At 45.3% G+C, this 24,910-nt stretch overlaps 1 protein-coding gene across 4 annotated transcripts in view; it reads right to left on the reverse strand.

Annotated features, from left to right (window-relative positions):
* FAM193A (family with sequence similarity 193 member A) overlaps positions 1–24,910 on the reverse strand; it is a 198,646-nt gene that overhangs the window by 125,960 nt on the left and 47,776 nt on the right. For all 4 annotated transcript variants that reach the window (XM_073012569.1, XM_073012566.1, XM_073012567.1 and 1 more), the window contains exon 2: positions 11,996–12,241. In XM_073012569.1, the coding sequence (XP_072868670.1) occupies positions 11,996–12,241 (246 nt within the window). The remainder of the gene's footprint in view (positions 1–11,995; positions 12,242–24,910) is intronic.

The following is a 24,910-nucleotide window of genomic DNA, read 5'->3' on the forward strand; positions in this document are numbered from 1 at the left end:
AAGCTATAATGAAGAATTAGAAGGGAAAGCATTATTTTCCAAATACTAGAAAAAAATCTGGTTGGTACCTATGTTAAATATGTATCACCAGACAGATATAAAAAAGTTGAGAAAGTTTCAAGAAATCTGTGGTTAACTACTAATGGCTAGCAAAATAGGATTTTCACCCTAACCCCCTTCAGCAGGCCCACGAGTCAAAACTATTTTTAAATTAGTACCAAAATTTCCTCTGCCTTTTTCACTGTACTGACATTCACACGGACAGGGCAAAAACAATGGTGGGGAAAAGAGCTAAGCGCCAGTGCAAGGACGAAGACTGCAGGAGCAAAGCATGCCAGTGGCTGCTGCATTTTCACTGCCATATGCTTCAGAGCTGTGAAGGGGGAAAAAAGCCAGTTTCACTTAAGAATGTCCTTGATGCAGTAAAAATAATTATTTTGTATAAATCTCCACCCCTGAGCACAAGTCTTCTGACTACTCTGCGTGAGGAAGTGGGAAGTACACATGAAGCATTTCTCCAGCATGCCCCAGGAGGAGCCGGCCTCAAGGAATCTCACTGTGCACTGGGAGATGAATGGCCCTTCACCTGTGAAACGTTCAGTTTTACTTCAAAAGAGTGAATGATGGGCCAAACTATGGTTATTTGGACTTGGATATTTGTCAGACATTTTCCAAGATGAACAAAATGAGTCTGTCACTTCAAGGCAATTTGGCATTATTTGGGACCATAAGCTTTTCTTATAATCATAATTTTTCTGAGCAAGAATTAGAACTCTGGAAAACTTGCATATGCCACTGTGGGCTTGAAAACTCAACATTTAAAGAACTTTCTGATGAGATCAGTGGTGATATTAACAAATATGATTTTTTTGTAACAAATATGATTTTTTAAAAATAATGATGAAAAGTATTAATGTCAGGAAAATCTGTCTACCTTAGTAAACCAATACTTTACAAATAACCAACATGTGATGTTACAAGCCATGCATGGGCAAGATATCCATTCAGAGGACAAGACAGATGAATGGACTTTCACATAACAGTGTAGGGAAACGCCACTAATTGGTTTTAGCTTCTACACTATGCCTAACCCTTGAGAAACTAACTTGTCATGGTTTGGTATAGCATCAAAGAAAAATACTCACAATTCTCTAAAAAAATCAACAAAATATTTGTTCAAATCCTTCAATCAGAACCACCTATCACAACAGGCTCCACACAGAGGCAGATTAAGAACCCAGCTTTGTTCTATCAGATATTGAAGAGGGTGCTGTGGCTCACGTCTGTAATCCAGGCACTTTGGGAGGCAGAGGTGGGTGGATCACGAGGTCGGGATTTCAAGACCAGCCTGACCAAGATGGTGAAACCCTCAACTCTATTAAAAATACAAAAATTAGCCGGGCATAGTGGCAGGCACCTATAATCCCAGCGACATAGGAGGCTGAGGCAGGAGAATTCCTTGAACCTGGGCAGCAGAGGTTGCAGTGAGCCGAGATCATGCCACTGTACTCCAGCCTGGGTGACAGAGACACCGTCTCAAAAAAAAAAAAAAAAAGAGGTTTGAAAAAAATACAAAACACTGCCACTCTACTTACTAAACCATTCTTTTTTTTTTTTTTTTTTTTTTTTTTGAGACAGAGTCTCACTCTGTTGCCTAGGCTAGAGTGCAGTGGTGTGATCTCAGCTCACTGCAACCTCCACCTCCCTGGTTCAAGTGATTCTCCTGCCTCAGCCTCCCAAGTAGCTGGGATTACAGGCGTGTGCCATCGTGGCTGGCTAATTTTGTACTTTTGGTAGAGATGAGGTTTTGCCATGTTGGCCAGGCTGGTCTGGGAACTCCTGACCTCAGGTGATCCGTCCGTCTTGGCCTCCCAAAGTGCTGGGATTACAGGCATGAGTCGCTGTGACTGGCCCTATTTACTAAACCATTCTTGTTTTTGGAAAATAGTTTTTATTTAAAAACATGCTATTGATCTTAACATGTAATCAGTTAAGAATATAAACCACCTATGACTCAGCAATTTCTTCCATTTATAGACAACAGAATGTCATGTGTGCTCCACGATCAGCAAGATTTGGAAACAACTAAAATGCAACATGTTAATAAAGGAAGACAGCATCTAGCAATGAAAATAGAGAAACAAGATTATGACTCTCAGACACAATGCTGAGCAAAATAACACATACAGTATTACATTTCTGTAAAATTCAAAACACCAGAAAAACTGTACTACAATGTTTGTGGGTAGATGCTCAAGTGGTATAACTAACAAAGAAAAGTAAGAGTGAGGACTGGGAGCAGGCGGCAAGTGTGAACTTGGTGCAACAGGGTAATGACTGGAAGGGGTTCAAGAAGGGATCTGGGTTAAGGGCAATGCTTGATTTCTGACCTGCATGGTAGCAGAAACAATCCCACATCTATTTCTTTTTTTGAGACGGAGTCTCGCTCCATCGCCTTCCGGGTCCACATCATTCTCCTGCCTCAGCCTCCCGAGAAGCTGGGACTACAGGTGCCCGCCACCACGCCCGGTTAATTTTTATATTTTTAGTAGACACGGGGTTTCACCGTGTTAGCCAGAATGGTCTCAATCTCCTGACCTCGTGATCCGCCCGCCTCAGCCTCCCAAAGTGCTGGGATTACAGGCGTGAGCCACCGCGCCCGGCAACCCCACATCTATTAACCATTACAGTAAGTGACAAGGATTGATTTCACCATTTAAGATACAGATTCTTGGCTGGGCATGGTGGCTCATACCCGTAATGTCAGCACTTGGAGAGGCCAAGGCTGTAGGATTGCTTGAGCACAGGAGTTCAAGACCAGCCTGGGCAACACAGTAGGGACCCAACTCTACAAAAACTTTTAAAAAATAAATAAATAATTAGCCAGGACTGTTGGCATGCAACTGTAGTCCCAGCTACTCGGGAGGCTAAGCTGGGAGAATCACCTGAGCCCAGGAAGTCGAGGCTGCAGTGAGCTGTTTTTGCACCACTGCACTCCAGCCTGGGTGACAGAGTGAGACCTTGCCATCAAAAAAGAAAAGAAAACAAAAGAAAAAGAAAAAGAAGAGAAAGAGAGAGAGAGAGGAAGAGAGGAAGAAGAAAGGGAGAGGAAGAAGAAAGGAAGAAAGGAAGAAAGAAAAGAAAGAAGAAAAGAAAAGAAGCAGACTCTCAGTTAAAACCACATAAAGTCTACCTCTACATATACTGCATGAGAACACCTAAACAGACTAACACAAAGAAGTCAAAATTAAAAGGATGTGTAGATGTGCAAAAAAAAAAAAAAAAAGAATGGGAGGGAGCTCCCATAGCTAAACAAACGGAAAACAACACCCTTCAGGAGAAAGGCATGACCACAGATGGGTCCATGCAGTAACAGGAACGATACACGAAGACTTAATAATTTTAACCTGTATTCTACCCAGCACAGTCTTGAAACACGTAAAGCAAAAACAGAAATTTTTTAAGGAAGAAAGGAAAAAGACATATTCATAGTAGGAGATTTTAAATATCACTCAGAAATTGACAGATTAAGCACAAAAAAGTAATAAAACCACAGAAACACAGAATGATTTAAGAACACAATTAATGAGGTCCTGAGCCTTCCACTTAAACTCAGAGAAAACATTATTTTCCAGCACAAACTATTTTTTAAAAAGTAACTATGTATTAGAACTAGCAAATACAGCTGATTAATAAGGAATCACTATAATACAGACCATGATTTTCAAATATAACAGTGTTAAATTAAAAGTCAATATGATTAAAAGTAATTCAAGTGGCTGTGCGTGGTGGCTCACCCTTAAATCTCAGCACGTTGGGAGGCTGAGGCGGATCACCTGAGGTCAGGAGTCTGAGACTAGCCTGGCCAACAAGGTGAAACCCTGTCTCTACTAAAAATATAAAAATTAGCCAGGCGTGGTGATACATGCCTGTAATCCCAGCTGCTCGGGAGGCTGAGGTATGAGAATCACCTGAACCCAGAAGACAGAGGTTGCAGTGAGCCAAGATCATGCCACTACACTCCAGTCTGGATGACAGAGTGAGATTCCGTCTCAAAATAATAATAATAATTATTATTATTATTAATAATAATAATAATTATTATTATTATTATTATTCAAGAGATGTGTGTTTGGATACTTACACATACTTCTAAATAATTCACGAGTGAAAACAGAATAATAAAAATTAGAAAATAATGAAAATCGGCCGGGTGCAGTGACTCATACCTGCAATCCCAGCACTTTGGGAGGCCAAGGCGGGTGGATCACGAGGTCAGGAGATCGAGACCATCCTGGTTAACATGGTGAAATCCCACCTCTACTAAAAATACAAAACAAATTAGCCAGGCATGGTGGCAGGCACTTGTAGTCCCAACTACTTGGGAGGCTGAGGCAGGAGAATGGCGTGAACCCGGGAGGCGGAGCTTGCAGTGAGCTGAGATTGTGCCACTGCACTCCAGCCTGGGTGACTGAGCAAGACTCTGTCTCAAAAAAAAAAAAAAAAATTAGCCGGGCATGGTGGTGCATGCCTGTAATCCTAGCTACTGGGAGGCTGAGGCAGGAGAATGGCTTGAACCCAGGAGGCAGAGGTTGTGGTGAGCCAAGATCACGCCACTGCACTCCAGCCTGGGCAACAAGAGCGAAACTCCATCGGCAAAAAAAAAAAAAAAAAAAAAAAAAAAAAAGCCAGGTGCAGGGGCTCACGCCTGTAATCCCAACATTTTGGGAGGCCGAGGCGGGCAGATCACAAGGTCAGGAAATTGAGACAATCCTGGCTAACACGGTGAAACCCAGTCTCTACTAAAAAAAAAAAAAAAAAACCAAAAAATTAGCTAGGCATGGTGGCAGGCGCCTGTAGTTCCAGCTACAGGGGAGGCTGAGGCAGGAGAATGGCGTGAATCTGGAAGGCGGAGCTTTCAGTGAGCCAAGATGATGCCACTGCACTCCAGTCTGGGTGACAGAAAGAGGCTTCTTCTCAAAAACAAACAAACAAAAAACAAAAAACAAAACAAAACAAAAAACACACATGGCACATGGCCGGCCTCATGCACTTTGGGAGGCCAAGGTGGGTGGATCACCCGAGGTCAGGAGTTCAAGACCAGCCTGGCCAACGTGGTGAAACCCAGTCTCTACTAAAAATACAAAAATTAGCTGGGTTGGTGGCACGTGCCTATAATCCTAGCTACTCAGGAGGCTAAGGCAGGAGTATCATTTGAACTCATGAGGTGGAGGTTTCTGTGAGCCGAGATCATGCAATTATACTCCAGCATGGGAGATAATAGCGAAACTCTGTCTCAAAAAAAAAAAAAGAAAGAAGAACAGAAAATCTCTAGAGGAAGATTCAAGCATCTGCCAACAGTGGAAGCCTCTGGGAAGGCAAAGAGGATAAAGAAAGAGAGCCAGAGGAAACTAACTTTGCACTGTTCTCTTTTGGGTCTCTAAAAAAATCTTTTTAATATCACATTCACCAGAGCATTAACTAATCAAATATTAATACACAGCACGTATATTAATTTTATATACATGCTATTTTATAATGCATGTATATAAAATAGCAACAATTGCCTGGGTGCAGTGGCTCACGCCTGTCAACCCAGTACTTTGGGAGGCCGAGGCGGGAGGGTCACTTGAGGTCAGGAGTTTGAAACCAGCCTGAGCAACATGGCAGAACTCTGTCTCTACTAAAAATACAAAAATTAGCTGGGCACAGTGGTGCATGCCTGTAGTCCCAGCTACTCAGGAGGCTGAGGGGGAGGTTATAGTGAGCCAAGATCACACCACTGCATTCCAGCCTGGGCAACAGAGCAAGACTCTATCTTAAAAATAATAATAATAAAAAGCAGTAATTAATTAAATAAAGTAAAAGCATTTTAAAAGTTAAAAACTGCTTCTTTGAAAAGACAAAACTGACAGACTTTTTTTTGGTGGGTTTTTTTTTTTTTTTTTTTTTTTTTTTGAGACAGAGTCTCACTCTGTCACCCAGGCTGGAGTGCAGGAGCACAATCTCAGCTCACTGCAAGCTCTGCCTCCCAGGTTCACGCCATTCTCCTGCCTCAGCCTCCCCAGTAGCTGGGACTATAGGTGCCCGCCACTATGCCTGGCTAATTTTTGTATTTTTGGTAGAGACGGGGTTTCACCTTGTTAGCCAGGATGGTCTTGCTGTCCTGACCTTGTGATCCACCCACCTCAGCCTCCCAAAGTGCTGGGATTACAGGCGTGAGCCACCATGTCTGGCCTATATATATATTTTTTATATAGACAGAGTCTTGCTGTGTTGGCCAGGTTGGTCTTGAACTCCTGGCCTCAAGCAACCCTCCTGCTTCGGCCTCCCAAAGACTACGGTCAGAGGTGTGAGCCACTGTGCTGGGCCAAAACTGACAGACTTCTAACAAAACTAGTTTAAAAGAAAGCAAGCACAAATAATGAAAAATAAAAAGTCGCTGGGCATGGTGGCTCAGGCTTGTAATCCCAGCACTTTGGGAGACCAAGGTGGGCAGATCACCTGAGGTCAAGAGTTAGAGAACAGCCTGACCAACATGGTGAAACCCAGTGTCTACTAAAAATACAAAAAAATTAGCTGGGCGTGGTGGTACGTGCCTGTAGTCCCAGCTACTTGGGAGGCTGAGTCACCAGAATCGCTTGAATCCGGGAGGCAGAGGCTGCAGTAAGCCGAGATCCCACCACTGCACTCCAGCCTGGGTGACAGAGCGAGACTCCATCTCAGGGGGAAAAATACAAAAAAAAAGAGTAAAAAGTCAAATCTACAAATCAGGTAGGAAGTGAAAAGAGACCATTACACAAAACTTTATACCAGTAACTCTGCCAATTTTTCTTTTTTTTCTTTTTTAAAAAGAGATAGGGTCTCACTGTGCTGCCCAGACTGCAGTACACTGGCACTATCATACCACACAACAGCCCAGAACTCCTGGGCTCAAGTGACCCTCCTGCCTCAGTCTCCTGTGTAGCCGGAACTACAGGCATGTGCCACATCGGCCGGCAACTCTGACAATTTCTTAGAATATAACTTACCAAAACTAACTTGACAAGATTTTAACCATTAAAGAAAGTGAACCACAACTTTAAAATCTATCTAGACACACACATGGCTGTGAAGGGGAGGTGAGGCCAAAGGTGGGTCATTCATAAATGAGTAGCCCCAGAGTATCTGCATTTCACTGGTCATGGGCCAAGGCAGAGGAAAACAATAATCAAAGCAACAAAGTCTTGAAGAAGATGAAAACAGATAGGCACTTGAAAGCCCAGTGGGGGTGGGCCTTGGAGAGGAAAGAGAGGAGAAAATGCCCTCAGCTATGGGGTTTTGGAGGTGATACAGGAAGGTGCCCAATGTTAGCTTTGATTTTCTCCCTGAAGCATGAAGGTCAATAGCTGAGCTGAGCAAGGGGTGGGTAAAGAGGGTACAGGTAGTCTAACAAGCAAGGAAAAGGAAGGGTTCCTGCCAAGGAGTTTAGGGAGGTACTTAAGCCAGAAAAACGCACTAGATGCCTATGCATGGCTTGGAGTCATGAAATTATTAGGAGGAAGCAGTAAACTGAGGCCAGCAATTTTCTCCAGGCTAATTCTGCCACATGGAGGGAAGAGATAGGGCTGGACCAGCATAACCAAAAAAAGTTCAGGGCCTTTGCCTGAGAGCCATGGAAGAGCCACAGTGTCAAGTCAGGGAACTCAGGCTCCTAGAAGTGAGGTCAGGGAGACATGATAAACAGAACAGGAATGGAATCCATGGACTGATAGGGATGGATGAGGTCAAAGAACTATGGCAGGTCGGGCACAGTGGCTCACGACTGTAATCCCAGCACTTTGGGAAGCCAAGGTAGGTGGATCATTTGAGGCCAGGAGTTTGAGACCAGTGTGGCCATCATAGCGAAACCCTGTCTCTACTAAAAATACAAAAATCAGCCAGGTATGGTGTTGCACGCCTATAGTCCCAGGTACTTGGGAGGGTGAGGAATGAGAATCGCTTGAACCCAGGAAGCAGAGGTTGCAGTGAGCCAACATCGCACTACTGCACTCCAGCCTGGGTAACAGAGCGAGACTGTCTCTCAAAAAAAAAAAAAGAAAGAAAAGAAAAAAGAAAAAAAAATTAGCCAGGTGTGATGGCACATGCCTATAGTCCCAGCTACTTGGGAGGTTGAGGCACGATAGTCTCCTGAACCCAGGAAGTGAGGCTGCAGTGAGCTGAGATCGTGCCACTGCACTCCAGCCTGGGCAACAGAGCAAGACTCTGTCTCCAAAAAAAAAAAAAACTATGGCAAGAGAAGACAGTCAAGCAAGTGAGCTACAAAGACAATGATCAAGATGAAAGTTTGAAAAGGAGATTTCTTAGGTTTCCAGACATGACAATGTCTAGGACATGATGCTAGGATGGGTCAGTCTTGGAAGAAGAGGTCTCCAGAGAAATCTGCAACATGCAACTGTCAGGTAGGATTCAAGAGAAATTCCCACCCATATTCTCCTACAACTGCTGGTAACAGAATGCTTATCTAGAGGACAGCAATTCAGACCCACTTCCCCTCTGGATGCAGCAAGTGGAGCGAAGGCGAGTCCTGACCCCAAGGATGAGCCAGAGCAGGACAAATGATAAAATCCTATCTCTGGGCCATTAGAGGGCTGAAGTGACCAGGCTGCCGGAGGGAATTACACAACAAACTGCAGCAGCCCCTCCAGGGAAAACGGGACACACTTACTGTTTCACCTTTGGCAGAAGAAGGAAAGTGGAAGGAGGCCATAAAAGTGGTTAGAAAAAAACAGCTGAACTTTAAACAAATTCTGAAAGGTTGAGAGTGTCAAGTGTGGGAGTTTAACTCCTGGAAAGCCCCAAAAGAAACGTTCCCACTCATTCCCAGGAGACCTGCGCCCAAGTCTCCAGGCTAATCCACTAGCTGAGAGGAAGGGAACATGCCTTTCTCCTTGTCCTGGAGAAAGGCATGTGCCACACACAGGCCAGGACCAGCACAAGACACGGGGCCAGTCAGACCCCTGCAGATACAAGGCAGAGTCTGGCTGCCACCAGGCAGAGGCAGGCTCGCTGGGAAAGCTGCCCCCAAGGCCGTGAGCACAGAGCTGCCCAAGAGTCAGGCGAGAGGAGGGCACTGAGAAGGTGCCACCATCCGAGAGCTTGCCAAGGAGGTAGTAGAGAGAAACTCCCCTCTACCGGCCCACACAAGCACACACAGTGCTAGAGACAGCCCAGCTGAGGCTGACTGGACTGGCCTGGCCTCCCAGGTGCACAACAGGAAACAACTTCAGCCTGACGCTCTCTGCACACTGTCTGGCATTTGACCAAACAGAACAAGAGAAACAGAAAGCAAGAACCAATAACGTTTAAGGAAGGGATAATACCAATTCTAACAAACTCTTCCAGAAAGGAGAAGAAACAGGAACACATTCCAACTCATTTTATGAGGCCCCAAAGACCACTATAAGAGGCCTACAGACAGACAGCCTTCATGAGCACAGATGCAAAAATCATTAACATAACTTTAGCAAATCAATCCAGCAACACATAAAAAGGATGTCCACAGAAAGAAAAATAATGTTCATAGCAGCTTTTTTCAAAATAGCCCAAATGTGGGAGCAACACAAACATCCATCAATTAATTAGTGAATGCATAAATTGGTTTATCTGTACAATTACTCAATGAAAAAGAGAAACTACGGATGCATGCAACATTTTGGATGACTCTCAAAAGCATCATGCAAGTTACAGAAGTGTATGTGACACTCTGGAAAAAGCAAAACTGTAGGAACAAAAATCAGGTCAGGCTGGATGCGGTGGCTCATGCCTATAATCACTATGGGAGGCAGAGGCAGGCAGATCACGAGGTCAAGAGATCGAGACCATACTGGCCAACATGGTGAAACCCCGTCTGTACCAAAAATACAAAAATTAGCTAGGCGTGGTGGTGGCGGGCGCCTGTAGTCCCAGTTACCGGGGAGGCTGAGGCAGAAGAATTGCTTGAACCCGGGAGGCAAAGGTTGTAGTGAGCCAAGATAGTGCAACTGCACTCCAGCCTGGGTGACAGAGCGAGACTCTGTCTCAAAAAAAAAAAAAAAAAAAAAAATTCAGGTCGGTGGTTAACAGAGGATAGGGCGGGGAAAGGGAAGTGACTACCAAGAGGAACAAGGGAACTTTATGGGGTGATGCAAATGTTCTGTAGCTTAACTGTAGTAGTGAACATTTTTTAAGCAAAAAAAAAAGTGAATCTTAATGGAAGGTAAATTGTATTATTTTTTTAAAGGCCAGCTCCAACAAAGAAGCCGACCTACAAAGCAACAGATGGTCTGAGTCCACAAACACAGGTCAACACTACACCTCTGCTGTTCCCAGGGTCACTGTTTCTGGTGACGACAGAAAGGCTCATCTGACAAACTATCCATTACCAAGACAAGCCAGGGGCTGGGAAATGAGATCCTCCCCCAACCCAGGCAAGATGAACTGCAGGGAACCATAGGCACTTCCACTGGCCTCTGAACCACGGCAAACAGCAGAAGCCTGTTCCCAAGGGCAGAGGCAGGCTAAAATACAAGAGCCTGGCTGGAATTGGAAGAAGAGCTGACAAAGTTTAAGGAGAAAACAAACAAACAAAAAAAACACCACAAAAAGCAAAGCAAACGGTATTGGTAAACAAACAAATGAAAACCACACAAAGAAAACCATAAAAATAGCTGCCTTTGTGGAGTTTATATTCTAATGAAGGAGAAAGCAAACCAAATGAGTAAGTAAAATACATAGTATGTTAGAAATAAGTGCTAGTGCCGGGCGCGGTGCCTCACGTCTGTGATCCCAGCACTTTGGGCGGCCGAGGTGGGCAGATCACAAGGTCAGGAGATCGAGACCATCCTGGCTAACACAGTGAAATCCCATCTCTACTAAAAATACAAAAAAAAAATTAGCTGGGCGTGGTAGCGGGCACCTGTAGTCTCAGTTACTAGGGAGGCTGAGGCAGGACAATGGCGTGAACCTGGGAGGCGGAGCTTGCAGTGAGCCAAGATCGCGCCACTGCACTCCAGCCTGGGTGCCACAGCGAGACTCCATCTCAAAAAAAAAAAAAAAGAAAGAAAGAAATAAGTGCTAGGAAGAGAAGTACAGCAGGAAAGGGGGACGTGTGGGAGGGACCAAGTGAGAAAGTAATTCAGACAATGAGACCCCAAGGATAGAAACTGGCCCTGGAGATGGAGCACGCCTCTAAGGCCAGTAAAGATGGAAACCCACACCAAGCAGTGGGGACATGCTCTTCAGACTGTCACCAGGACTCCCCCAAGGCAGTTCTGCAGGAGAAAACAGAGGAGCAGGGAATGCACATGCTTCCTGGCTGCACATAGCAAGGTATCAGAAGGAAAAGAAGAGCTCAGACAATAATTAGCCACTTGCAAGCAGAAATCAAAGGGCACAGAAGAGCCCTAGAATGTGGGACCTCACACAGTTGCAAAAGCCAACTCCTTCCAGATCCCAAACAGCACATGTGAAAGCCTGCCCGGAACAAGGGCCCACCAAAACTCCATCCGGTCAAAGATGAGAGTAAGGGTGTGGTCTTCCCAGCCAAGCCTGCTGGCCTTGCTGTGGCCTCCAAGAGGCTGAAGCGGCACAAACAAGTAAAGGGGAAGGCCAGGCTTAAGAGCTGCCTCGGATAAAGAATTAACCTGCATGTCGAATTGCCGAGAACTAAACACATGAAAACTGTACTCCCTTTTCAAGAAACTGCACCACCAAAGAAATACTAAGCTCAAAGCCAAAAATCACCCTTCAGGGCCACAAAGCTTGACAATTGAATTATGCCCAGACAAGGAAGGCAGGTGTCCTGCCACCTACTGCAGTGTCGGCAGGGAAGACCAGGAGGAACAGACTAGAAGGTGGTGCAGGAGGGAGTGCCCTCTGAAGCAAAAGCAAATCCATTTCTTTCACTGCCAGCTGGCCCCATTACCTGGGGTCGGGGAGCCAACACCCTGCGCTGCCTGTGCTGGCAGCCACTCACCACTGGCTGGTCAAGGCCGCCATGCCTCTCCTCCTTCTCCACGGTCCTGCGGCAGTCCGGGCACACCCATAGCGGCAGGTGCAGCACACTGTTGCCCTTGGGAGCCATGGAAAGGGCCAATTTGCTCGCAGTCTTAATTCCACTCTCTAAGAATGAGGAGTCTTTCCGTTCACTTCTGCACAGAAGACAATAATCCCCAGCGGGGTAGGGTGGTGTCCTATGATTCATGCCAAAACTAAAAGGAGTCTGGAATAGAAAAAAAAAAAAAATTCTATTTTCAAAACCTCGTCTATAAAGCCAATATTAAAATATATGTATAGTTGTAAAACTAAAACTAAAATGCATGTGTATGCTTATATACAGAAACATAAAATAGGACATTTATTGAATAAAACTAAACCTAATGTTCTAGAAATTCGTAATACTTCAAATAAAATAACAGTGCCATAAAGAAAATCTTAGATAGTACGAGTTAGAAAATTGTCCAATTAACCCCTTCACCTTGACTTCTGTATTACTTTTCCACCACATGCTAGAAATTGTCAGCCTCGATTTTCAGACTGTTTACCAGAACTGGTTACCACCAACAAAGTCTGAAACCACTATTCTAGAGGCGTCTGTATACCAGGGCTCAGGCCCAAGATGGCCATTCTGGCTTAAGTGTGTCTGCAGATCTAAACCATCTCTGAGGTGGGCTGTCCAAATTCCAGATTCAAGATAAACAGGGAAATGATGGCAGCTGCACATCCAAGGCCCAGCCTCCCATCCAGTCCCAGCAATAATGATGCTGAGCTCATCTCCTATCACCTGATGTAAATAAACATCTGCATTTTCAAATAGGTCCTACAATGTGGGGCAAGGGGAAGAGGCCTTAGAGGTAGAAGAAAAAGGCAAGATTATTATACCTTAAAACCTCTCAAAAGATAACCATCCACTCTCTCAAAAAATAAAATAAAATTAGCCTTTAAAACACAAATACAGAAAAAGAAACTGAAGGCTGGGCACAGCGGCTTACGCCTGTGATCCCAGCACTTGGGGAGGCAGAAGTGAGATATCATTTGAGCTCAGGAGTTTGAGACCAGCCTCGGTAACACAGCAAGACTTCGCCTCTACAAAATATCCAACTATTAGCCAGGCGTAGTGGTGCACATCTGTAGTTCCAGCTACTGGGGAGGTTGAGGTGAGAGGATTGCTAAAACCCAGCAAGCTGAGGCTGTAGTGAGCTGTGATCATGCCACTGCACTCTAGCCTGGGTGAGAGGGCAAGACCCTGTGTCAAAAGAAAGAAAGGAAAGGAAAGAAAGGAAGGAAAGAAAAAGGAAAGGAAAGGAAAGGAAGAAAAGAAAGGAAAGAAAAAAGAAAAGAGAGAAGGGAAGGGAAAGGGAAAGGGAAAGGGAAAGGGGAAGGGGAAGGGGAAGGGGAAGGGGAAGGGGAAGGGGAAGGGAAAGAATCGGTCGATCCAGCCTGGCCAACATGGTGAAACCCTGTCTCTATTAAAAACACAAAATTAGCCGGGCATGGTGGTGTGCACCTGTAATCCCAGCTACTCAGGAGGCTGACAGGAGAATCGTTTGAACCAGGAAGGTGGAGGCTGCAATGAGCCGAGATCACACCACTGCATTCCAAACTGGGCAACAGAGCAAGACTCAGTTTCAAAAAAAAAGACAATAAAAAAAGAAAAAGAAAGAAACTGAGTCTCACACGCCTGGAAATGGGGGTAAAGTCCCAAGGTCAGCAAGTGTGGGGCGGGGCGGGGGGGGACACAAGATTTTAACCCCTATCAACCCAATCCTAAGACGGGTCCTTCACACAGGGCTACCTCTGCACCTTGGGAGGAAGCCCCCTTGAACTCTGAGGAGAGGCTGGAGACACGCACTCCCAGGGAGCAGGGCAAAGGGAAGCCTCACCTGGCATTCCAGAGGCAGCCAGAACCAGGGCACACAGTGAGGTGCAGGTGAGAGAACCCCCGCTGGTCTCTCCTGCCATGTGGGGTGCCCTTGCTGCAGGACATGCCAGGTGGGAAGAGAGCAGACCTGGCTGAGGCTGTTCTGGCTTCTCAGTCTCCATCTCCACCCAAAAGCTTCTTCAAGGCCGGCCAGCCCCACAGCTCTTCCCACAGCCTCGAGCTGTCTCCCTGTCCCGCCACCCAGTGGTATTCAAAAGGACCCAGTGTGCATGACAGATTGGCCCCTCAACGGCCACTGAGGGCTCTCATTTGGACACCAGGCTCCATTCTTAAGACTTCCTGCTGACTGGCAGGAAGCACGTATTTAAACAAGGGGCTGAATATATAAGTAAATGAATTAGTGATTGAAAGAATGAATGACAACACCAGCAAGACTCAAAAGATGTTCATATATATTCTCACGTTTCCATGACCCAGTGATCAAAAGTGCTGACTCCTGTAACATCCACAGGGTTCAGAGTTTTCCCGAACCCAGCTCAGCAGCCACCCTGAGCTGAATGTTCGGGGCACAGGGGCAGAGAACTGGGTCCTACCTCCCCACAGTGTCCTAGGGAGCGCCAGACTACTCAAACCACTGAGTACCATGAGAATCCATGTATTTTTCCATACCAACAAATCCCAAAAACCTAAATGATGACCCAAAAAAAGAAAAAAAAAAAAAAAGCACATCGATTTACCCCCATATAAAGCCATCTCTTTCCTTCAGGTCTTAGAAAACAGCTCCCATTGCTGGCAGAACAGCCACACCCATCAGACCTTTCTGGCCTGCCCTTTTAATCACAGAATGAGATGCTGGGTTCTACAGACCCAAAGGTCCCCAAGCCTGAAATCACAGTGTAAGAGCCAGAAATGACCAGAGAGACTAGAGGGCACACAGCTCAGCTCCCGGACATTCAGCAGTCATCCAGGATTTACTGAGCCCACCACATGCTCAGGGACTGGTCCAGGCACTGGGAGCACAATGGTGAAGAAAACTGTCAAAAGACAAAGGCAATAAATAAGACAAATACATGAAAAATGTTAACTAATTAAACACTGATAAGGAGAAAAACGTAACAGCAAAGAGGATCTGTGCCCTTTAATCTGGTGGCCAGTGAGGGTCTCCTTGAGGAGACCTAACCCTGAAACCCACATGGCTGTACCTTGTGGGGAGCCCAGTGGCTGGCATTGGGCTGGCAAGAGCAGAAGGGGAGATGGAGGAGAGCTGAGGGCCACTCAAGTCAAGGCGTGACTCTGAGGCTGCGTGCAGAGAGATGGGATGGGAGAATGGGAAGAAATGACTATCTGCAATTTAGGAGCCAGACGGCAGCAGCTTGGACCAGGGCTGCGGGAAGGGAAGTGGACAAGGCTGTGAAGGAGCCACCTGTGAGGTGTGAGAGGAGGAGAAGAGCCAGGGGCAAGCATGAAGCATCAGGTGCTGGGTATTTTTTCATTCCTTCAGTTTCTGAGCTTAGTCGTGGGCCATAGTAGGGTTGTTTGGGAAGAGTCTGGTCCTTTTAGGGCTTATAGGCTCTGTAAGGCAGCATAGGAGTGCCTTTCCTCTTCTCCACAACTGAGGCAATATCCCCCTGAGCTGCCACCCAGGGTCCTGCAGGTTGTAAGATTTTTCCCACAATGGCTGGTGGGAACACACACTGCTCCTGGCCCTGTGTGAGCTCCTAGGTTTGTCCCGCTCCTCACTTCCAGGATGCTAGCCCAGGCGCAGAGAGCTTCCCCACATGCACATGCTTACGCACCCTCAACTGGGCTTGGGGAGAACCCTATGCAGAGCTCTTCCTTCACCTCTTTGCAGTTCTCTCCACTCTGGTACTCTGCTCTGCAAATTTACTTTGGCCTCCCCAAAGTCTCAACTCAGCCTTCTCAATCAAGGAGATCCTCAGGCTCAGTCTGGGAAGCTCTCCAAGTCCTAACCTTAAGACTCTCTCCAGGCAGGAAGCCTGGGCAATGCTGGGGCTTGCTGCGGTTATTCTCCTTCTCCCAGGGATCACTGTCCTGCCTGCCTGTGGTCCAATGTTGGAAAACTACTATTTGGTACATTTTGTGTTTTGTTTCATTGTTTGAGGGAGGAAGATAAATCCACTTTTAGTTACTACCTCTTGCTTGGAAGCAGAAGTCTAGTTACATTCATATTTTAAAAAATAAATGTACCAGGCTGGGCATGGTGGCTCACACCTGTAATCCCAGCACTTTGTGAGGCCGAGGCAGGCAGATCAAGAGGTCAGGAGTTCAAGACTAGCCTGGCCAAATCGGTGAAACCCCATCTCTACTAAAAATACAAAAAATCAGCCAGGTGTGGTGGTGCACATCTGTAATCTCAGCTACTCAAGCTGAGGCAGGAGAATCACTTGAACCCATGAGGCAGAGGTTGCGGTGAGCGGAGATCGCACCATTGCATTTCAGCCTGGGCAACAGAGCAACACTCCGTCTCAAAAAACAAAACAAAAAAAACCATACACACACACACACACACACCCCAGAATGAACGTTATACTAGTATCATCCCCCAAAGCCTACACACACATAGACGAAATATGTAAATACATAAAATGTGTATATATATCCATGTAAGGGACCAAGATAACTCAGAAATTTTTGCATAGGAGAATATGGACATATGGCTAAGATGGCAGTATTGCTGAAAACACTTTGGGAACACTACTAACAGCTGAGTTCTACATCTATGATGTATTTTACCTTTTCTGAATAAACTGATTTTCTACCACCCAGTGATTGTGGCCTGTGTGCATGGGGGTGGGAGGTGTGTGTGTGTATCATAAAAGACACTAAATCACAATAGCATTTGTTTTCTTGCTAGGCTTATATTCTAGTTTTGAAATTTGTTTCCAAAATGAAATTCCAAATTAAACATGAAAACTCAGACTTACTAAAAATACTTTACAGATAAACTTCTTATAAACATGAAGAAAAAAGGGCATTTTAGGGTTAAAAAAACAGTAAAAGCAATATCCTCTCCGGTAACGGCAGCACAACCCAGATTAGACCACCCCACGAAGGCTAAAGCAGGAGGCACACAAAACAAAGGCCCCGTGCTGGTGACACTGCCACCTCCTGTCGACTGGCCTTCAGGGCTGTCTGCTGCTCCCCACATGTCCTCCATCTCCTGTCAAAACCCCCTCACACTGTACCTATGACCAGAACATTCTCTGCCTTAAACCCTTCTAGTGTTCCTGCTGCCTAAAAAGATCAAGTCCTCAGCAAAGGATCAAGCAGGATACACCAGGCCCTTGGTCAGTGTGTTCTTGCAAAATCACCCACTTGAAACTCCTTACAGTTCCACACTCCCACCCCATCCAACTATGTGGCTTTATCTCTTCCTTCCTTCATACTTGCTATTTGCTTCCCTAAAACACCAATCTCCCCACCCTTCCTTTATGAGACAACTGCGAGGCATCCCTTCAAACCCCACTATGGTAACTTTTTTTTTCTGTGAATTTTGCTCCCTACCCTTCAATCAATACATGTCACACACAGCTAATTACAACAACTCCTGTACAACTTCTACACTTTTTTTTTTTTTTTTGAGAGGGAGTCTTGCTCTGTGACCCAGGCTGGAGTGCAGTGGCATGATCTCGGCTCAATGCAATCTCCACCTCCCAGGTTCAAGTGATTCTCCTGCCTCAGCCTACCAAGCAGATGGGATTACAGGTGCCTGCCACCACGCCTGGCTAATTTTTTGTATTTTTAGTAGAGATGGGGTTTCACCATGTTAGCCAGGATGGTCTCCATCTACTGACCTCATGATCCACCCGCCTCAGCCTCTCAAAATGCTGGGATTACAGGTGTGAGCCACCGCACCTGGCCAACTTCTACACTTTCTATAGACTATCATATATTCATTATACTACAAAATTATCTTTCACATATCTATCTTCCCATTGGATACTCAACATTATGAATGTCCATAATGCACCCAGCATCTGGTAGGCACCCAGTAAATGCTAAGGGAACTGAAACGACTAGTCCAAATCAATAATCTACACTTTGTCTTGTCTACCTCAACCACAATTTTTTTTTTTTTTTTTTTTTTTTTTTTGAGACAAAGTCTCCCTCTGTCACCAGGCTGGAACGCAGTGGCGCCATCTCAGCTCACTGCAACCTCCACCTCCCGAGTTCAAGTGATCCTCCTGCCTCAGCCTCCCAAGTAGCTGGGACTACAGGCGGGAGCCACCACGCCCAGCTAATTTTTGTACTGTTAGTAGAGACGGGGTTTCACCACATTGGCCAGGATGGTCTTGATCTCCTGACCTCATGATCTGCCCACCTCAGCCTCCCAGACTGCTGGGATTACAGGCATGAGCCACCGTGCCCGGCCAATTTTCTGCATTTTTATACATGATTTTTTTTCTTTTTTCTTTTTTTTTGAGACAGAGTCTCGCTCTGTTGCCCAGGCTGGAGGGCAGTAGCACGATCTCAGCTCACTGCAACCTCCACCTCCCGGATTCAAGCGATTCTCCTGCCTCAGCGTCCTGAGTAGCTGGGACTACACGCCTGTGCCACCACGGTCGGCTAATTTTTATATTTTTAGTAGAGACGGGGTTTCACCATGTTGGTCAGGCTGGTCTCAAACTCCTGACCTCGTGATCTGCCTACCTCGGCCTCCCCAAGTGCTGGGATTACAGGCATGAGCCACCAAGACCAGCCTATACATGATATTTTATTAGCTACCTGCACTCAAGTCCAGGGAACACTGTTATGTGTAGTCACTAAAATATCTGTGCCCTTTTCCCTTTCTTTCCTAAACTCAGCTTTCCTAAAGCATATGCAGGTTCTTTGAGCAAAAGGTATTGCCTGGAGAGCAATTACTAACATCAATACTTAAACCTCCTTCTCAGTGGTTACAAAGAGATTGATAACAATCATATCATGAGTTAGGTACAAGATTACCTTAAGTATTTTAGGCTCTGTGATAAATAATTTCTGTAATCTTACAGAGTAAATACTCAGCAATTTATAATTTCAAGGCTGTTCCATGGAAACTCAATAAAATTCAACGAACAGTGATTGATTCTACATTATTACAGCATCCTTTTAAATAGCTAATATAACAGTTTTCCTTAGGACTTACTTTTTTTTAAGAATGAACTCTGAAGGACTTACTTTTAATTTCAGTTTACATATTAGAAAAAAAAACAGAGAAAATCTAATGAAAACTGCAACTGTTTCTAATGATTGCCCCTGAATTGCCCTATTAAATGGCCAGTGGTTCCATAGATGTAAATAAGATGGTTTTAAGGCATTAATGAAGGCATAGTGGTATTTGCTGGAACTATAGTTACATAAAATGTTTTTCTCCACATAATGTTACTAATGTGGTTTTTCCTATACAAATGTGGTTGCTATGTTCTAAGTCTACTAAACAACATAATTACTATTTGTTTTGATGCTACTTATCCAGAAGAAAACAAATGTCTGAGCCAGCCTCAGAACACGTCTGGATGCCAGGGCAAGTTTTGTATCCCTGCTCTGTCATGGGACAGCACAACAAGTATCTACAAAATACTTCAAGTCTCTACATTCAAGCTCCATACAGCAAAAGAGCAAAACAGCTTGAATTTATTAATAGCAGCAGACTTACATGTATTTCTAACATACTGTTCTTTGCCAATCTTTAAAGTAAAATTAATCTACTAAGGTCAAATAAAAAGTTGGTATAAAAGGGCTAACTTCTCACACTGCAGTTTGTATCCCCTTCAATCTCTGAAGGTTCCTGAAAAATCAAAGTAACAGTCATTTTGTGTAAGGTATTAACAGTCTTTACAGCAATACCCAGAAATGACCAGAGGGAAAATTAAAACTACTTAAATAGAAAAATGGCTGAAAATGGCTTTTATTCAGAGACAATAAATGGAATAGGTAGGTAGCATCTGAAAATTAACTGACCTGAAGCAATTCCAAAGTAGTCATTTGCACACCTGACAAGCCCCAAGTCACCCACACCTCTGTGATGGGACCTTGTCCATCACCATCACCTGTGCTCCCCTAGCAGCAGGGAGGCATCTGGCCCAAGGACAGCCAAACCAGAGGCTAGCCAGTGACCTAAAACAGTGGGGCCCACAGGCAATACTTGCTTTTTTATAGAATCCTCTCCTTCCTGTAATACAATGTTGATAAAGCTAAGTCACCAAGCTGACGACTAAAAATTTTATGGTCCATATAATTCAAAAGATGAGGAGATGACTTAAGGTAAGGAGGCACCGGAACTTTCATGGCAGGACACAAGGAAAGGAGCAAGGTCCCTGAGCCTAACGAGGGAACTTGAGAGGAAGGGCAGCTGTGGAGTAGATGTGGGGATCTCCAGCTTGGTCAGTGCAAAGCAGGCTGCCCAGTAGGGAACAACAGGGACATGGCACTCCGTGCTGAGGAGTATGAAGGAAGACGGGTATTCACAGACTGCTGAGGGTGGTGTGAGCGCCAGCAATCTTTCGGAAAAGCACTTGGCAGTAGTTTTCACAGCTCCCACACATCCACAGACCTGCGCCTGTGCCCTCCTTTCCAATGTCCTCCAACTACCTCTTCACAACCACGTGCACCAGACCCCACCCTGTCACCACTTGAGGACCACCCCATTGATTCCATCCTCTTCTCATATCATCAGTTTCTCTTTCTTTCCTGCATCACTTCCATTAGGATGCAAACATGCTGTGTCTCCCATTCTGAAGAAACACAATGATCTCCTCTCAGTGGCACTTCGGCCCCAGTTTCTCACTGCCTATCTTTTCCTTTCTCTAGCAAACTCCTTCAGAGTTGTCCACCCCAGTTCTTTTTAAACTTTTTTTCTTTTATTTACATATTTTGAGACAGGGTCACTCTGTTGCCCAGGCTGGACTGTAGTAGCACGATCTTGGCTCACTGCAACCTCCACCTCCCGGGCTATCAAGTGATCCACCTGCCTCAGTCTCCCAAGTAGCTGGAACTACAGGCATGCACCACCACGCCCGGCTAATTTGTGTATTTTTAGTAGAGACGATGTTTTGCTAGGTCACCCAGGCCAGTCTCGAACTTCTGGGCTCAAGCGATCCTTTCACCTCAGACTCCTGAGTAGCTGAGACCACAGGCATGTGCCACCACACCCAATTTTGGAGGTGGGCCTAATGGGAAGCGCTTGGGTCATAAGGGCAGATCCCTCATGAATGGCTTGAAGCTGTCTTTGCAGGACTGAGTGAGTTCTCATTCTATTAGTTCCCCGAGAGCTAGCTGTTAAAAAGAGCCTGGCACCTCCTTCCCCATCTCTCTTGCTTTTTCTCTCATCATGTCATCTGGACACACTGGGTCCTCTTCACCTTGTGTCATAAGTGGAAAAAACCCGAGGCTCTCACCAGATGCAAATGCGGCACCATGCTTCTTATACAACTTGCAGAACCAGGAGCAAAATTATCCAGCCTCGGGTATTCCTTATAGCAACACAAACGAACTAAGACATAGAAGTTTAATTTCACATAAAGCATACAAAATTGTAAAGGGCCAAGAATAGCCAAAACACTCATGAAGAACAATACAGAGTGACTATTAAGGCTTATTAAAAAGCTATACTAGGCTGAGCATAGTGGCTCCCTCCTGTAATCCCAGCACTTTGAGAGGCTTGAGGGCTGCTTGAGCCCAGGAGTTCAAGGTCACCTGGGCAACAGAGGGAGACCCTGTTTCTACAAAACATTTAAAAATAAGCCAGGCATAGTGGCGTGCCCCTGTAGTCCCAGCCACTCAAAAGGCTGAGGTGGGAAGACTGCTTGAGCTCAGGAGGTTGAGGCTACAATGAGCCATCCTCCTGACACTGCATTCCAGCCTGGGCAACAGAGCAAGACCCTGTTCTCAACAACAAAAAATGCTGCAGTAATTCAGAGAATGCAGTACTGGCCACCCAAGGATAGAAAAGTAGACAAAGGGGCCGGGCACGGTGGCTCACGCCTGTAATCCCAGCACTTTGGGAGGCAAGACGAGCAAATCACAAGGTCAGGAGATCGAGACCATCTTGGCTAACACGTTGAAACCCCGTCTCTACTAAAAATACGAAAAACTTAGCCAGGCATGGTGGCGGGCACCTGTAGTCCCAGCTACTAGGGAGGCTGAGGAAGGAGAATGGCATGAACCTGGGAAGCAGAACTTGTAGTGAGCCAAGATCACGCCACTGCACTCCAGCCCGGGCGACACAGCGAGACTCTGTCTCAAAAAAAAGAAAGAAAAATAGACAAAGGAACAATATAGAATCAAGGTATGATACACAGACACCAAATCTATAACCAAGATGGCATTCTACAATACTATGGAAAGAATGGCCTTTTAAAGTTAACACAGAACAACTAGATACCCAAATCAGGGGAAAAAATGAAATTGGGCCGGGCGCGGTGGCTCACGCCTGTAATCCCAGCACTTTGGGAGGCCAAGATGGGCGGATCACGAGGTCAGGAGATCGAGACCATCCTGACTAACACGGTGAAACCCCGTCTCTACTAAAAATACAAAAATTAGCCGGGCGCAGTGGCGGGCGTCTGTAGTCCCAGCCACACGGGAGGCTGAGGCAGGAGAATGGCGTGAACCCGGGAGGCGGAGCTTGCAGTGAGTGGAGATTGCGCCACCACATTCCAGCCTGGGCGACAGAGCGAGACTCCGTCTCAAAAAAAAAAAAACAAAAAAAAAAAAACAAAAAACAAAAAAAAAAATGAAATTGGGCCCCATGTCACACCATACACAAAAATAAATTCCATAATTATAGACCTAAATGTGAAAGATGATGGATAACATCCTCTTGACCTTGGGTAAAGGAAAACATTTTCAAGACAGACACCAAGAGCACTAAAGCATAAAGGAAAAGATCAACAGATTCAACTATATACATATATTTTTTTGAGACAGAGTTTCGCTCTTGTTGCCCAGGCTGGAGTGCAATGGCACGATCTCAGTTCACTGCAACCTCTGCCTCCTGGGTTCAAGTGATTCTCCTGCCTCAGATTCCTGAGTAGCTAGGATTACAGGTATGCACTACCACACCTGGCTAATTTTGTATTTTTAGTAGAGATGGGGTTTCTCCATGTTGATCAGGCTGGTCATGAACTCCCAACTTCAAGTGATCTGCCTGCCTCAGCCTCCCAAAGTGCTGGGATTACAGGCATGAGCCACTGCACCCAGCCCAGATTCAACTATTTAAAAATCATTTATTTTTAGGGATGCAGTCTCATTCTGTCACCCAGGCTGGTGTGCAGTAGCGCAATCTTGGCTCACTGCAACCTCCACCTCCCAGGTTCAAGCAATTCGGCCTGCCTCAGCCTCCCCAGCATCTGGGACTACAGGTGCCCACCACCATGCCCAGCTAATTTCTGTTTTTTCAGTAGAGATGGAGTTTCGCCATGTTGCCCAGGCTGGTCTTGAATGCCTGACCTCAGGTGATCTGCCCACTTCAGCCTCCCAAAGGGCTAGGACTACAGGTGTGAACCACCATACCCAGCCTAAAATTTAAAACTTCTATTAAACATTAAGAAAATGAAAAAAATGACCAAAAAAAGTGAAAAATGAGAAAAATAGGAAAAAGATTACACAACTTGGTTGAAAAAATTGGGCAAAAGACTTGAACAGGTTCTTCACAACAGATGACCCAAATGGTCTATAGACATAAACACAAGAAAAGATGATGTTACATATCATAGATAAATTAAATCACAGTACCACCATTTACCCACCAAAGAGGCTGAAATAAAAAATCAGGACAAAAACCATGCTCAACCAAAAACATGAAACAATGGGAACTCTCAAGCACTGCTGGCAGAGTGAAAATAGGTATAACCACTTTGGGAAACAGGCATTACATGAAGACTGTGACCCAGTAATTCCTTTTCTGGATATCTACCTTTCCTCATAAGTCCTGTATGCACCAAAACACGTGTACAAGAGTATCCATGCCAGTCCCAAACTAGAAATAACCCATAAACTGTAGAATGAATGGTCATCTCTACAGTGAAATACTACATAGGAATTAAAATGGATAAACCATAGCTAAGTTCAAAACAAATAAATCTTTCAAATATTGTTGGGTGAGACAAGTTGTATACCCTAGATTATTCAGTATGGATGCTTCCATCTATATAAGGTACAAAAACAGGCAAAACTATAGTGCTGAGATGTTTAGTTTTTTCCCTTTCCCTTTCCTTTAGACAGAGTCTTGCTCTGTCACCAGGCTGGAGTGCAGTGGCACGGTCTCAGCTCACGGCAACCTCCTCCACCCGGGTTGAAGCGATTCTCCTGCCTCAGCCTCCTGAGTAGCTGGGACTATAGGCACGCACCACCACACCCAGCTAATTTTTGTATTTTCAGTAGAGATGGGGTTTCACTATGTTGGCCAGGATGGTCTAGATTTCTTGACCTCATGATCCACCCACCTCAGTCTCCCAAAGTGCTGGGATTACAGGTGTGAGCCACCGCACCCTGCTGTTTAGTATGTTTAACGAAAGGAAAAGAAAGGAAACTGTAATCGAGTAGTAGCCTTTAGTGGGCTTTTGGAGTCCTGATAATGTTCTATTTCCTCATCTGAATGGTGCTTATACCAGGGGTCAAATTAATTTGCAAACCTGTATATTACTTTTATGCATTTTTATAGTATATAACAGTAACAGTAAGAAATATTCTTTAGAAATGGGGTCTTTTTTTTTTGAGACGGAGTCTCACTCTGTCGCCCAGGCTGGAGTGTCGTGGCACAATCTTCACTCACTGCAACCTCTGCCTCCCAGGTTCAAGCAAGTCTCCTGCTTCAGCCTCCTGAGTAGCTGGGATTACAGGTGCAAGCCACCACGCACGGCTCATTTTTTTAAGAAACGTTCTTTAAAGAAATACATTTTGGACAAATGAACAAGGTGATTCCACAGGGAGAGATCTCTCAATAAATGATACACAACTGGATATGAATATGGAGGGGGGGACACCTCCAACTTCACCTCACACCATACC

The sequence above is a fragment of the Chlorocebus sabaeus genome, chromosome 27 (genome assembly GCF_047675955.1).
Source record: "Chlorocebus sabaeus isolate Y175 chromosome 27, mChlSab1.0.hap1, whole genome shotgun sequence".
NCBI classification, from domain to species: domain Eukaryota; kingdom Metazoa; phylum Chordata; class Mammalia; order Primates; family Cercopithecidae; genus Chlorocebus; species Chlorocebus sabaeus.